This window comes from Camelus dromedarius, chromosome 28 (genome assembly GCF_036321535.1).
Source record: "Camelus dromedarius isolate mCamDro1 chromosome 28, mCamDro1.pat, whole genome shotgun sequence".
In the NCBI taxonomy this organism is placed as follows: domain Eukaryota; kingdom Metazoa; phylum Chordata; class Mammalia; order Artiodactyla; family Camelidae; genus Camelus; species Camelus dromedarius.
Window position 1 is genome coordinate 6518759 of NC_087463.1, and position 14951 is coordinate 6533709.

General features: G+C 52.7%; 1 protein-coding gene across 7 annotated transcripts in view; it reads right to left on the minus strand.

The window, feature by feature from the left end:
- Positions 1 to 14951, minus strand: part of ST8SIA5 (ST8 alpha-N-acetyl-neuraminide alpha-2,8-sialyltransferase 5) — a 68837-nt gene that overhangs the window by 36603 nt on the left and 17283 nt on the right. For 5 of the 7 annotated variants that reach the window (XM_064480320.1, XM_064480319.1, XM_031441978.2 and 2 more), the window contains exon 2: positions 11858 to 11965. The exons of the other annotated variants lie outside the window; for them this stretch is intronic. In XM_064480320.1, coding sequence (XP_064336390.1) covers positions 11858 to 11965 — 108 coding nt within the window. The remainder of the gene's footprint in view (positions 1 to 11857; positions 11966 to 14951) is intronic. 7 annotated transcript variants of the gene reach the window in all.

The window sequence follows — 14951 nt, forward strand, 5'->3', positions numbered from 1 at the left end:
AGGTGGTATCTAAAGGCCACCGGCACTAAAATCCAGCCCCAAGCTTCCCTTGGCAGCTGCCACTCACTTACCAAGCCAGAGCAATACAATGAATTAACAATCCACAGACAGGAGGAAGACATTCTCAAAGGAAGTTAAGACCAAGCAGCATCTCCTTGTGATCAGCCAGCCCCTCCATCGCCTTCACAAGGCTGGGCCAGCCTTACCTCTGCCAGCCTCCACTCAGTCTCCCTTTTTCCTGAATCCTCAACATTACTCATATACTCATCACTGGGCGGTTCAATGATCCCAAAAGGTCTTGGGCAATGTATCTGGTGGCTTTCAGGCGGATAGGATTTCAGAATAAGGTTCACATCCCTTCTTTGCCCCTTATTAGCCAACTTAGGTCCATCACTTTCCTGAGCTTCAGTTTCCTTATTTGCAAAATCAGCATAAAAATGCAGTACACGTGTGATGGGGCTGAGATTAGGATATAGATGAGAATCTCGGAGAGAGCACCAGTGCAGTGCCTGGCACACGGGAAATGTCCATCCCCCTCTCCCCCTTTCTCCTGCCACTGAAGGACAAGCACTGCCAGCGGATGCCCAGGGAGCCAGGGACTTGCTTCTGGTCCCTCAGCAGGCTGATGGCAGAGCTGAGTCAGAGACGGATAACTCAGGAAGTTCTCCACCATCTGGATCGTCTGCCTTCCTCCTTCTGCTGCTATTAGTAAACCTCTCCCCTGCCACCCTGAGGATAAAGCCCACGCTGAGCTCTGCTTGGACGTGGGGATGTCCTTACTCACCCATCTCTGCTGCAGACTCCCTGGATTAACTATATGTTTCTCATGCTTTGATATCTGGGGCCCTACTGGCCCCGGAGAGACTGCCTCTCCCAAAGCTGGCCAATTCCTAGAGATGGTAACTAGGCTGTGAGCACACCTTTCATATGCAAACCAACCAATCCAGAGCTTACACTCTGCCACCAACACCTCCTCTCACACCCAAGACCACTTATCCGCTTGCCCGAATCATCCCAGGGCCAGCTTGAGAAAGCCTTCTGCCCCAAAGTCCACTGGAATTACTCAAACTAGCCAATCTTAAGCCTGTAAACTCTGCCTCATCCGTTTCTTCCACAGAAACCACAGTAAAGGCTCTCGGCCACTATTCCCTTCCCTCCCCTCCTTCTGCTTCTTGACTGCCTCTGGTGCTTCCCCACGTGGCCCTACACGGCACGGCACACTTCCGGTTTCTTGGCATCTGTTTCTTTGCTTTTGAGAGGCTGTGCTGCTCCATCTCAGTCCCTAAAGATGAATGACTTGAGGAAATAAGCCTGCAAGAAGCACTGCCACCTTGGGTCACCCCTTGATTTGGCTTCTGACGGGAGGCCAAAGGACTGCATTCTGGAGGAAGTCACAGAGATCCCTGTTTGGTCTGGATACCGACCATCATGCAGACGTACACACAATGTTTACTTTTTTTGTATGTAATGAAATGAGAAGATGCTCTCAAGATAATGTTGAGTGAAAAAAGCAAGTTATAAAACTATGATCTCCCCCCAAAATTATATATATAGATATATGGGAACGTGTGGGAAAAGGGGAGGACTGCAACAAAATATTAATAATACGCTTCTCTGAGTAATGGGATTATGAGTGATTTTAAAAATAGTTTTTATAAGTTTTGTAAGTTTTCTGTAATGGGTTATGACTCTTCTTATTGGAAGTCACTAACAAGTAAATGCCCTTTCATTTTAAATCAAGGATCTTTCTCTAAATATCTCAAGCTTTTCCTTGAGTTGCTAGAAGGTCGGGAGAAGCAGATTCTCCAAGATTCTTAACGCCATGAGTCTCTCAAGGTGAGTTAGGGACTGACTCTTCTTTCAATTCTGGAAAGACGATCTCTACCCAGCTCAAAGGGGAGGGGATGCTGGCGTCACGTTCGGGCACCTCACAGGTATAAATAGTCCCAGGCGGTCAGATCAGGAGCCCGGCACATCTCAGATGCCACTTGGCTTCCGGCGGCCAAGTCCGGTGCTGGCACCAGGCAGCATCCATCCTGCCCCAGTCTCTGTGCCCTCCAGGATGTGGGAGGCAGGGCTGGGGAGCACCGGCTGCCCACTCAGCAGGTGACGGCCCTCACTAAGGGAGAAGACAAATGCAGGCGTGACCGCAACGGTTCTGAACGCTGGGTCCCCTCCTCCCACGCAGGCTTGGGCTTCAGCTTTGCAGGTTGAGAAGGGTTCATTTCAACATGCGCAGGGTCCAGTGTGCAGTCTGGAACTGTCATTCCGACCAGCCCTTCCACGTGAGCCTGCCCCATAGAGGGCTCCCCTGTCAGCCTGATGCTGCCTCAAGAGCTCCTTTAGGACCATGGGATCTTCCTCCAGGGCCACAATACTTTGAGCCTTAGCAGCCACTGGTTGGTCCAAGATGAAGCCAATACATTCAGCTTTCTATAGAACACGCCCCTTTCATCCCCAGATACTGATGGTGTTCAAGAAAACAGGAGCCCAGGGAGGTCCTGGGTGTCGAGCCAAGAGCACACCTATTTGACTCCCACCAGCCCCAGGAGCAGGGAGCTGAGCCAGCTCAGCAAAGTGAACCCCTGGGCTCCTGTCAAGCCTGGTGCAGAGTCTCAGAGAACGGAGTAGTTTATTTATTCCACACTGGGTAGGGACAGCATGGGTATGGCACCTCTGGGCAAATTAGGAAAGAGCACCTTTTTCTCCAGGTGAATTAAGCCACATGCCAGGCACGTGGCCAGTCAAGTCAGAGAGCTGGATTTCAGCTCCACTTGGCTAGATACCTTTGTGCAGTGCCCACCTTGCACAACTGTATGTGGCAGCCTGATACTGGATCCTTTAACTTTGCCTCGTTTAATCCTCCCAGCAGCCCTATGAAAGAGGCATTATTTCCCCATTTTATCCCAGAGACTCAGGCTATAAGAGGTAAAGTAACTTGTCTAAAGTCATTCAGTCAATGAATGGAGATACCAGAAAAGGAACCTCGGGTTTTCAAGAACCCAGAACCTTCATTCTTAGTCACCTCAGTGCACCCCCTCTCCCTGGCTCTGACAGCCACGATCATCTAGGGGGTTCTCAGTGAGCAGCCCCCTCCCCTCCCCAAGGCCAACAGCCCTGCAGAGAGCTCAGGGCTATTTTAGAGCCAGAACAGCTGTCATCTCAAGCTAGCCTGCTAACCGTCAGAGCAAACGCACAGAAATCAGAGTCTGAAAATCACAGCCTGACGACTCAAAAGACTGGAGTGTCTGCTCACATCGGGACAGGGAGAAGCGAGGCGGACTCAGCTGTTAACAACGGCAGGTCACAGCTGCCAGGAGACACCACCCCTCGGGCTGGTGGAGCGGCCTGGCTCAGACCCCTGCCTGGACCAGGCCCTCTCTGGGTCATGGTTTCTTCACGTGTCCACAGGAACCCCCAGAGCTGTTTGGAGAAATCAGAGCTGAAAGCTACACAGCCTGATGTTCGAAGCGCAGTGATTAATCTGCTCCTGCTGTGAACCTCACTGGAGTGCCACTCCTGGCACCGGGTGGGGGCTGGGGGGCCAGGGGCAAAGCCTCAGGCCGACACTCTTTCTCCCAGTATCTAGCACATCCCCTGCAAGAGGGCATACGCGGCGGCCTTATTTTCTGGGCCAGACCAGGGAGCCCTAAAAAGCTCCCCTTTGTAAAATTCGGCTAAGTGGCCTGAGGCCGCCATGCATCTAAACTGGCACTGGTCAAACTTCCACACACACACACGGTCCCTCTGCTCCTGGTGGCCTTTGACCACCCCCTACCCCAGCCGCCCAAGCCAAGAGCTGCACCCTAGTGGCCTCTTCCTACTTCATCTCCCACCCTGCCTCCCTCCTTCGAAGCCCTCTTCTCCATCCCAGTGACGGGCACGTGCGTCACTTTTCACTCTGCCTGGAATGCTCTTCCTGGCTGTGTGTTCCTAGTTATTACCTGCTCATCCATCAGAGGTCAGCCGAGGTGTCGGATTGCTTTGGCAGCCTTCCCTGCCTCCCCCGTCTCTGCCCACAGCCCCCGGGCACACCTCCAGCCCAGCCCTTCCGACACTGGATTACAGACAGCTCCTCCACTGCCTGTCCGTACCCCTCAGAGGACGGCTCTTCTCCTTTCACTCACTGAAGATTTACTGATCCACTACCAGGTGCCAGATACTGTTTGTGGCCAGGAAACAGTGGTGACCAAGCCAGACAAAACCCTCACCCTTGTGGACTTCCGTGAGAAGAGACAAAATATTCATTCAACACAGTGCCAAGCAGTGATGAGCTCCATGAAAGTAAAGCAGGACAGGGGACGGGAGGGTGCCTGGAAGGGCGAAGGGAGGCCAAGGAAGGCTGCGGGGACAGCGGCAGCAGGGGCGGCGGGGAGGTGAGAGGGCTCGAGGTCAGAGAGGTGAGCAACGCTAGGTTAGGCTGGCCTTGTGGGCCACCCAATCCAGCAGAGCGTACAAGCAGGAGAATAACATGATGTGGTTTAAAAGTTCCCTTCTAGCTGCTGTAGGGAGAACGACTGTAAAGAGAGAGGAAACAGGGAGACCGGAGACGACGGCGGCGGCGTGAGAAGGTGGTGGGCTGCAAAGCGGGTGGGGAGGAGACAGACCGGGAAACAGACTAGGGGTAGGACCAGCAGGACAAGCTGATGGCAACATTTAGAAAGTGAAAGAGAAGAGACAGAAGTCAACACCACATCTTAGGATTTTAGCTTGGACAACCAGTTGGATCATGGAGCCACTGAAGGAGGTGGAAATGATGGAGATGAATGGGTTTGGGTACGAGTTCTCTGGCCATGTAAAGCTGGCTGTGACTCTCAGACACCCAAGAGCAGACAGGTGAGGAAGTCAAATACACACATCTGGAGCCCAGTACAGAGGTCACGGCTGGAGATACACATCCCAGAGTCGAGGGATGAAGGCCTCGGTAAGATCCCCAGGACAGAGAGCAAACAGAGGGGAGAAGGAAGAAGCCGGAGGGTAAGCCCGTGGTCAGCAACGACATCAGGCGGTGGCAGGAGAGAAGGAGCCAGCCATGGAGACTGGAAAGGAAGGCCTTGGGGAGGCAGGAAAACCGAGAGCTCTATAGCATGGACGACCAGAGCAGAGAGCGTTTCCAAGACAGAAGCATCAGCTCCGTCCAGTGCTAATGGGGGCCAAGGAAGAGAAACATGGGGAAAGCCCCACAGATCTAGCAACCAGGAGGTCATCAGTGACCTTGAGAAGAGCAGACTCAGGGATGCAGGGAGGCAGAAGTAGAAGATGCTGGAGGTGGAGAATTGGAAGGCTCAATGTGAAGGGGTGAGTGGGTGCAACGGGTTGAATGTGTGTTCCCCCCTAAATTCAGATGCCGAAATCCTAATCTCCAAGGTGATGGGATCAGGAGGTGGGGCCTTTGGGAGAGAATTAGGTTATGAGGGTGGAGCCCCCAGGAGTGGGATTAGTGCCCTTATAAAAGGAGGCTCTGGAGAGCTCCCTCGCCCCTTCCACCAGGTGAGGACACAGTGGAGAGGTGGCAGTCTGTCACCTGGAAGAGCATACTCACCAGCACCCGACCACGCTGGGACCCTGCCCTCAGACTTCCAGCCTCCAGAACCATGAGAAATGAGTCTTATTTATAAATCTCCTGGTCTGAAGTATTTTGTTATCACCACCTGCACAGACTAAGACAGTGAGCGTGTGGAGAGCTGGTCTCGGGTGAGGCGGCGAGAATGGGACTCCCTGACGTGGGGAGGAATGGCTGGAGGAAGCAGACAGACTTACATGTTCTGTGAGGTGCCAAAGGAGAAACCTAGGAGCCCCAGCTGAGCATGGAGGCGGGAGGTTCTCAGTCCACCTGGGGAAGCCTGTGCGGTGGAGGACAGCCTCCTTGTGAGGCTCTGGGAGCCCCACTGCCCACTGTTCCAACACGGTCTTCACGGCCACTGAGGAAGGGGGCACAGGCTATGCATGGCTACACGCAGTGGACAACTGGACAGCCTCGGGCCTCACCTCTGAGAGGCCCCTAAGTGACCCCCAGGTGGACACTGGTCCTCCCAGCCCGACCCCAGCCCCCTTTTCCTTTTCATCCTCCCTCCTTTCTGCAGCCTCCTGCCTTTGCTGAGTGACTGGGATATAATTCTTGACAGTGGTCCAGGAGGCAGGGAGCACGGGAGCCGTGAAGAAGGAGAGGAGGTGAACGGGTGATGGCGGCTGAAGGGAGAACAGAGGGATGGGGAGCTGCCCTGGGATGAGGAGCGGTGAGGCCCACGATCACCCAGTGTGGAAACCAGGCCCCGAGGGAGTGCCTCCTGTCCAGCTGTGAGCCCACTCAGGGGACCCCACATGTGACCAAACATGGTGGGAGCTTCACAGGGGAGGAAACTGAGGCACAGAAAGGTTCATGCAAGTGGTTATTGGCCCAAAAGACTCAATCCAGACTCAACTAAGGGCCACAAAGCTCAGGGGCCAGGGGAGCTCATGGAACGACACCACAGCAGCCTCCTGTGTCCTGCACCGGGGGCCCTCATGGCGTGTGTGGGAGGAAAGGGGGAGCCGCGCCACCTTGGATGGAGCCCAAGAGCTCTGGCTACTTACTCATGTCCTTTTCCGTAGAAGTGAAAACTGACCAGAAGGGCTTAGGCTACGCCAGCCCGCACCCACAACCCCACCCATCTCAGCTGCCACCAGACCTCTAAGTCCACCATGGCATAGTCTTTCCCTTGGGCTAACCTTGCCAGCAAGGGCTCCTCTTTGAAATGCCAAATCCCCAGCAGCAAAGGGAGGGAAGCATTTTTCAGTGATAATCAGAAAAGCACTGAGCATAGAGGCTGGCACTGGGGGAGGACACGGAAGATGAAAAATGGGAACGAGATAGGAGAGGAGAGGATGAGAGACCCTGAATCGGCTACGACGCTAAATGGCAACAGTGAGGCCACGTGTGCATGTAATCACCTACTTAAATCAATACAGCCATTTTATTATAGTCTAAGAGCCAGGACTGAGGGCAGGAACAGATGGTGTGAGAGCACTTGGCAAGGACAAAGGAGACCTGACCCAACCCTACCCCGGATGGTCTGTCCGCAGCCCAGAAACAAAAGTCCCTCCGTCGCACGTGGCCCGTTAGTGCTGGGACTCGGAGCCACGCCGCACGGGGTGTGTTCCAGTTCCCCCACCCACCGCCATCCGGAAGTGGGGACTCAGTATCTCATCTGTAAAATGGGGGTCATGACAGTACCCACCTCAGAGGTCTGAGGATTAAACGCAGTAATACGTGTCAGGTGCCCAGCGCCATGCCTGGCACCCAGGCAGCCCCCAGTAGCACCTGGCCACAGGCACCACCCGTCCGCATCCGAGCCAAGTCTCGCCCCTCTGCGGAAGCGCCTCTGACTTCCGCACTAGGTAGGCTCTCGGAACACTCAACATCTGTATCACCCAGTTTGTTCCCTAATTATGCACTGCCTTGAAACAATCAGAGAACAACTCAATACGGCATAATAAAGAGCTCAGCTGAATTCAGTCAAGTTCTTTCCATCTCTGAAGCATGACAATTCCATACCCCATATTGTCCAGTACATGCTAGACCTCAACCCAGAGAGAAGGGCTCTGGCTTTTTTTTTTTTAATTTTTTTCTTTTACGGAAGGAGATGATTATGTTTTTATTAATTTTCTCTGATGGAGCTTCTGGGGATTGAACTCAGGACCTCATGCATGCTAAGCACGCGTTTTACCATTGAGCTACCCCCGGCTCTGGCTTTGACACTCACTCAGCCCGCTCTTCTGCTGAGCAAAGAGGCTCTTGGGTCACTGGCTTGAGGCCCCGTCTTTACTCCTGTGTTTGACGCTACCCTTCCACATGGATAGTCCCCCGCACCTCAACCGGAAGCCCAGCAGCACAGGGGGAATGCTGTCCCGGGGACAGGCAGCTCAGGCAGGAGGCAGTCTGGGCCAGCTCAGCCCTAGACTTCAGAGAGAAGCATTTCTTGAGCTGTCTTTGCAAACTACCTCCTGCCATTACATCCCAGACCGGGAGGGCCAAGGCTGTGTGGAACCTGGGAGAAGGGACCGATGAGGCCAGCCCGCCAGGCCATCTGTGGACGTGTGTGAAGCTGGAGAGTCCGGAGAGCCCTGAAGCTGCATGCACGGGGCGGTCCAGCCCGGTTCTCCAGGGCGGGAGGCTCCTGGGGGTTGGGGGATGCCCGAGCAAACACAGAGGGGCTCATGTGCACTTGCTGGAGAGTTCTCAGGTGTGTAATGATAGAAACAGCCCCTCCGTGCAGACACATCTCACAGAAGGTGGAGTTAAAGGGGCTATCGGGGAAGGCTTCAAGTAGGAGGCGGGGTAAGCAGTGGATACTGGCGGGAGGATAAGGACTTGGATGCGGAGCAGCATCCAGTTGGCAGAAACTGAATGAGCTGTTGCTACAAGCCAGGCTGACAGCACCTGGGGGACCCCTGCCTCAGCTGCCCTCAGCCCCTGTGGCTGGGGTTCCTTTCTCTGGGATGTCTTGAGGCAGCGGAGGCGATGCTGCCTGCCCACTTCGCAGGACAGAGCCCACCACGGGTGCTGTGCCTCCCTTGCCCTCCTGGCGGTGGGTGGGTGGGGGGTCAAAGCAATGAGTTGGTAGGACAAGCGCTCCCACCCCACATCCCCTCCCCATCATGGACCCTTCCAGAATTGCCAGGCTCAGTGGGGGGAGGAGGGGCAGTCAGTTACTGCAGAGGTATATCACCCACCCTCACTGCCATCTGTTTTTCTACATCCCCTCCCCTTCAGTCTCCCCTTTTCCACCCTGCCACCCAGAACCCTCAGACTACCTTACTACCTGCCCTTTTCAAGAGAAAACATTTGCTGATCATTCCATGCTGTGAATGAGTTTATGATTTCAAAGTGTTTCCCATCCCAGGGATTAGTCTTCAAAGACAGAGCCAGGAGAAAAGAAGGTTCGATCCAAAGGAATAAATCTCTAAAGGACACTGACACTGAAGTTTGCTTTCTTACCATTAGTCTTTACTATGTCCCTGCTTAATTAATTAGGTTTACTTTTAATAGAGGTACTGGGGATTGAACTCAGGACCTTGTGCATGCTAAGCAGGCATTCCAACACTGAGCTGTATCCTCCCCGCCCTTAATTCATTCTCTTATTCAGTTAACATTCACTGAGCAGGTGCCATCGTGGGCACCGGAAATTCAAAGACAGAAAAAGCACACTCACCGTCTAGGTGGGGAGACAGAAACAAAAACACAATCTGAACATGATGAGAAGAGTCTCCAAAGACATTCCTGCTCCTTCAACAGGAGCATTTGCTGATTAACAATTACTCCTACCTGCTCGCTAAAGGACGCTAATTGGACGACACTTTTAGACCTAGTCTGAAATTAGCAAAGCTCCATGTCAGTGTGTATTTTATAACTCACACACTTTCCAATTCAGCCTGGACTTCCCCCAGCTCACGTCCAAAGACCTGACCACAGCCTTTATGAGCACCACCTAGCCTGGATTTTCTTTGTAGTCCCATTTGGAGTGTTCCGGACCGATCATTTATTTGCACTTTCTCCAAGTGGCTCCTGGCTGAATACACAATTATGAGTCATCGCTTTTTTGGCCCCCCTTTATCCTGTTATGTATGGTACCTCCTGACTTCCTTCCAACAGTGTTAATAATAAATGATGTCAAGTTGACCACACTTCAACACACCACACAGCTATAGATAGCAACGCATGGCATGCGCTGAATTATTCAGTCAGTGAATAATACCACAAAGTTCACCCTGTATTCCAGGCACGGAGACCTGTCGGCTGGGATGATGCACTTTCATTCTGGAGAGCCCTTTCCATGTGTCATTAGGTCCTCCCCCAAGCCCTGTGCATCCGTTACCAGGAGCCATCCTGCCCATTTTAAAGATGGCAGCAGCTGCCCCCATGCCGAAGAAAAGACTCTCCAACATACGGGTCAGTTCTGATCACGTTATGCATTATTTCCCACGTGTGGGAAATACATGTTGTGTTTTCTCACATATGTGGGAATCTGAGTTGGAAGTGTTCCAGGAGCACATGGCAGGTGTGGTCACCCCGCTTATTCCTTGACCAAGGGAGCTCTTGGTCAAATGGTGGCTCTCGGAAGGAAATCAGCTCAGGTGGTGGTGATGCTGCAGAAAGGGCCCGGACAGAGGTCAGCGGGTCTCTGACCCTGAGGGGTCCCAGGAAGCAGGGAAGGGGAGGCTGGCCTGAGTCGCCGAGAGAGGGAGACAGAATAAAGGGAAAGGGAGACGAGAGGAAGGAAACAGGGACTGAGACAGAAGAGTGGACCAAGAAAGGGTGGCAGAAAGAAAGGGAGAGGAAAGAACAGGTAGGTCGAGAGAGGTAGAGAAATTAGCGAGAAAACTGCAGGAAAAGGATGAAGAGACAAAAGCTGCTGGCAGTAGGAAAAATGAAAAAGAGATTTCATGCAGCGATCTCAGCCCCTGCCCAGGATATCTGCCCAGAATGGCCCAGAATAGCCTCCCAGGGCCTGTCCTGTCTTACTCAGTTGATCAGCATTTTCTAGCCAAAACCTCTCAGTGGGCCCTTCAGGGAAACCTTCCCAGGGAGACAGACACCTGCAGACTTACCTAGACCCCTCGCCACCCAAGTGGGTGGGTCACACAGCAGAAGGGCCAACACTGGAGACGCGACATATGGAACAGACAACTCTGGACTTGTCACTCGCACTGGGTGACATCCCAGGGGCCAAGCGGCTGGCCAGGGCTCCCACTACACATATTTGGAAAGAACTGGGTTCCTAAAAAGCCAGAATAAGGCCCCGATCCCAGGCCACGGCCCCCGGCCACCCCCCGTGGCCACCCCCACACCCCAAGGCCTGTCTGTGGACATCTCCCCCACTGGCTTCCGACATTGGAGCCACATCTTTTCTTTTTCAAAGCACTGAACAAAATCACACATATTGAGGTCCCTGAAAAACATACTGCTTCTCTTCTGCGGGGTCAATTTGATGTTTTGGTGTCAAAATTAAGAGCAACGAAAACTCAAGCCTCTTTCCCAGGGAAATCGATCTGAGAGTTAGCCTGTACTGAGAAACGCAAAATTAAGGAACAGAAAAACTTAGCCCCAGGAAACCCTTAGCTGGCAAGTCCCAGCCTTAGCCAGCTCCAAGGAGAGAGAGCATGCCGCCTTGTCCGAAAAAAATTCCCACAGTGCCTGCCCCCACCCCACCTCGGCCCCCCACAATGAGTGTGCCCCACCTGAGAACATCCCATTTTCACTCGTTCTACAAATATTTCTTGAACTCCTACTCTTGACTATACTGAGTGCCCTTAATTACTGATTTTAGTTCCAAACACTACAGCAAATCAAGAAATATCCACGTGATGGTATGAATGTCAAATCTCAGCACTGTATGTTGATGAAAGGTTCTTCCCCAGCCAAGGTCAGCCTCGCCTGTGGGCAGAGGAGGGGCGGCCTGTGCAGTGGGAATTCAGAGAAGAAGGGAGCCCACGGCCCTCACCCACCACCCCGATGCCACCCCCTACACACCCACACACACCTGCGGGCTGATACCCAAAACCCTTCCAGCAGGGATGGAATGTTGCCCTCATCTCAAATAGAGCCTTGAGAGCCTGAGACTCCCGCTCCAAGCCCCTACTCCAAAAGAGAGGGGTCAGTAAGACCCTGCTTTGTCTGGTTGGGTCCTAGCCCTCACCTCTCCTGTCAAAGGAGACAAGGTGGGATCCCAAGGTGCAGTGAGCTCTGGGCCACTGAGGGCAGCTTCTCTGAGGGCAGCTGCGGTGGGGGGGACGGGGGCAGCGGGGGGCAGGGGGCAGGGGCTGCGGGGTCACCCCGGGATGAGCGTCCCCCTCCCTGGTCGTTCGCCGGGGTCTGTACCTGGAGCTGGAGTCACTGCCGCTCTGCACTGCTGGGTCGTCCGTGACATTAAAGAGCCCCGTCCAATTGGCCAGCTGGTCGCCACTCTGCCAACCAAACTGGAGGCCTCTGGCAAGAGAACGAGGCAGTCGGTACTCACGCTCACGTGCTGGGTCAGCCTGTCACCAGAGAAAACATTCTGGTGTGTGCCAAGTGACACATCGCCTTTAGTGGAGACAAGAGTGATGTCCAACCAGAAGGAAGACGGTAACAAACCAAGGCGCTGTGCAGTCTTCCCTGCTCATCTACATCAGTGCCCCCTTTCACCTTTGCCAGGGCGGGGTTACCCATCGTGCACGCAGGGAAACTGAGGCTTGGCGACATCTGGGTCACCGAGCTCTCCAACTCCCTAGCTGGTGCATCCCGCAATTCCCACCTCTGGACACTCACACCGGAAGAGCTCTAGCTCGCCATCACTGCGCCGTCCTCCGAGGTCAGACACACGGCAACGCTTTTAATGAGATCTAGTTTTCCATCACGTAAGGACACTCCTCCTGGTTTACAATGATGGACTCAACACACGTGGTTCTTTCCGCTCCCTCCCCCAAACCGGACTGAAATAGCAGCAAAGGCATAAATAAGGGTCGGAGCATGAGGAGGAGGCACAGAAGGGGGGTAGCGGGAACATTTTGGAAGATGAAAAGCAGATGGGTAATTAATTGCCTTAGACCAGAGAAGGAAGGATACTAATTGCCTATAAGAAGCAAATCTATTCTCCAGGCACAACTCGGGAATTCGCGGTGCCAGGGGCCACTGAAGGTGGGACTGCAGGCAGGAGGACTGCTTTCGGTTTGTATGCAGAGCATCAGACACGCCCACCTCCACACACCCAAGCCCCATTCCTTGAGCCTGAGCAGTCTGGGCCCTCCCTCTGCCCACCGTCAGATGTCAGGAGGCTTGCTCTCGGGGAAGCTGACCCAGAGAAACTCTGCACTGTCGTCCTCATACGTGGAGACACTAGACTGCAAACCACTGGGCTGACCTGAAAGCCGGCCTACTAAGCATGCCTGGTCCCAGCCACCCGGCCTCATGGAGGGAAACTGACCAGCGCAAAAGAAACGGCTACAGAGGAAAGGGCGGGGGGCTGCCCCATCACCCAAGCACGGGCTTTCTCAACCTACGGCCACTGACATTTGGAGCTGCACGTTCCTTGTTGTGGGGCTGTCCTGTGCACCCCTGGTTTAGCAGCACCCCTGGTCTCTCATCTCTGATGCCAGCCCCAACTCATCCCCTACCCTCTTGCTGTGATGACACAAAATGACTCCAGCCATTGCCAAGTGTCCTCTGGGGGGAATCGCCCCAGGTGAGAACCACAGCCCACCACACACAGCTCCAGTGCACCGTCTAGAGACGGGCTTGCCCTTAAATGGGAGTGTTAAACAGCTGTTAAAGACCCCGGCACGTTCGGTAGGCTTTAACTTGAAAGTAGACAATAAAACGAACAAAAATAAAACAATTAAACCCCTAAAATTCCTTTAATTAAGTCCTTTTAATAAACAGCCTCTACGCTAAGGGAACGGGGCGGTGACAGCTGGTGAAGCCAGGGCCCACCCAGATCGGCCACGAGGGAGGTGAGGGGCCTCAGTGATGCCCCCACATCCCTGCAGGCCTCTATTCCCACCTTTCAAGTCAGGAGAACTGTCTCAATGTCTCCAAAGTTCTTGATTCGAAATGTCACCAGGCTGAGCTTTGTCCCCGTTGGAAAGTTCAGAAATAACTCCCGCCTGTGAGTCAGGCCCGTTTCCAGCCATACGCTGGGCAGAGGAGGCCCTCGGGGCCCCGCGAGCAGAAGGCCAAATGCGAGGTGCTCGAGGAGGCTTTGCTGGTGACTCTGGTGCTCTTCTGCTCTCCAGCCTCCAGGGCAGAGCGGAGCTCCTCCAGGAGAGGAAACAGGCACCACTCACAGGATGGAACCTGAAGCCACAGCAAAATGCCCATCCAGTTCTTAGTGCATTTAAGGGACAGCAGCGTTCCACCTTGTCCTGGCTCAAGTTCTTTATGTTTATCTATCTATAATATAAACATTACATACTTATATATATCTATCATCTATGTATTGATAAATATATTGTATACATCTATAATATAAATACATTTATTTATTTACTTATTTGTTTAATTTATTTGAAGGGGTTACAATTCATTTCAAAGAGATATTACAAGGTAATATTGCAAGGTATTTCTCAGAGAGAATTTGAGTTTGGTTTACTAGGAAGGGAAACATTTATTGAGCACTGACCATGAACCAGGCCCACTGCATACGTGATCTTGAGTCCAGCTACAGCCTAACGTGGAAAGTCTCATTATCTGCCCTCATAGTCGATGAAATGTGCAGCTCAGAGAGGTTTGATAACTTGTCCAAGTTCACAAGGCTAACAAGTGGCCAACCCAAGATTTAAATCCGGTGCCTTTTGACTCTAAAAAACTTTCTTCCTAAAGGCCTATACCAGGCTGTCTAGAGGCCAAGAAAACAATCATATTTCCACCCGGGACTTTGCAAATTAGCTGGTTCACAAGCATATTCAAGCAATTCCCAGCCCAGCAGCCAGTTATGAAACTCACAGGCTTCTTAGAAAGAGTCTGGCCAGCAGGAGTCTCATCCACCGAGCACATGGAGGGTCAGCTGGCAGCACCGCCACTCCCCCACTTAGACTGGCCCCCGTGAGACCCCAGGTGTCCCTTCACAAGACAGTCCCTCCCAAGGTTGCAGAAGTAAGAGACCACTAAGAAAACATCAATTACAATACTTCAGCGGGACCTATGTCACAGAAAGATGTGCACAGTAAATTAAGTGAAAAATACAAGTGAAAAAGGGGGATATTCATTAAGAATCCCATTTTTGTGTGGTTTTAAACCATAAAGCCAGTTCACTCTCAAAGGTGGGATTCAGGTTTATTCCTTCTTTCAGTTTAGAAACATGTGCTAATTTATCTCCTAAAAAACCTGATGGCATTATTTTCAAACCCAATATATTTTATACAGTAATTTAAATTCTGTTCCTGACCTAAGTATAGGAATTGTCCATTACTACCCAGTGAAACACCAGTGAGGAAAA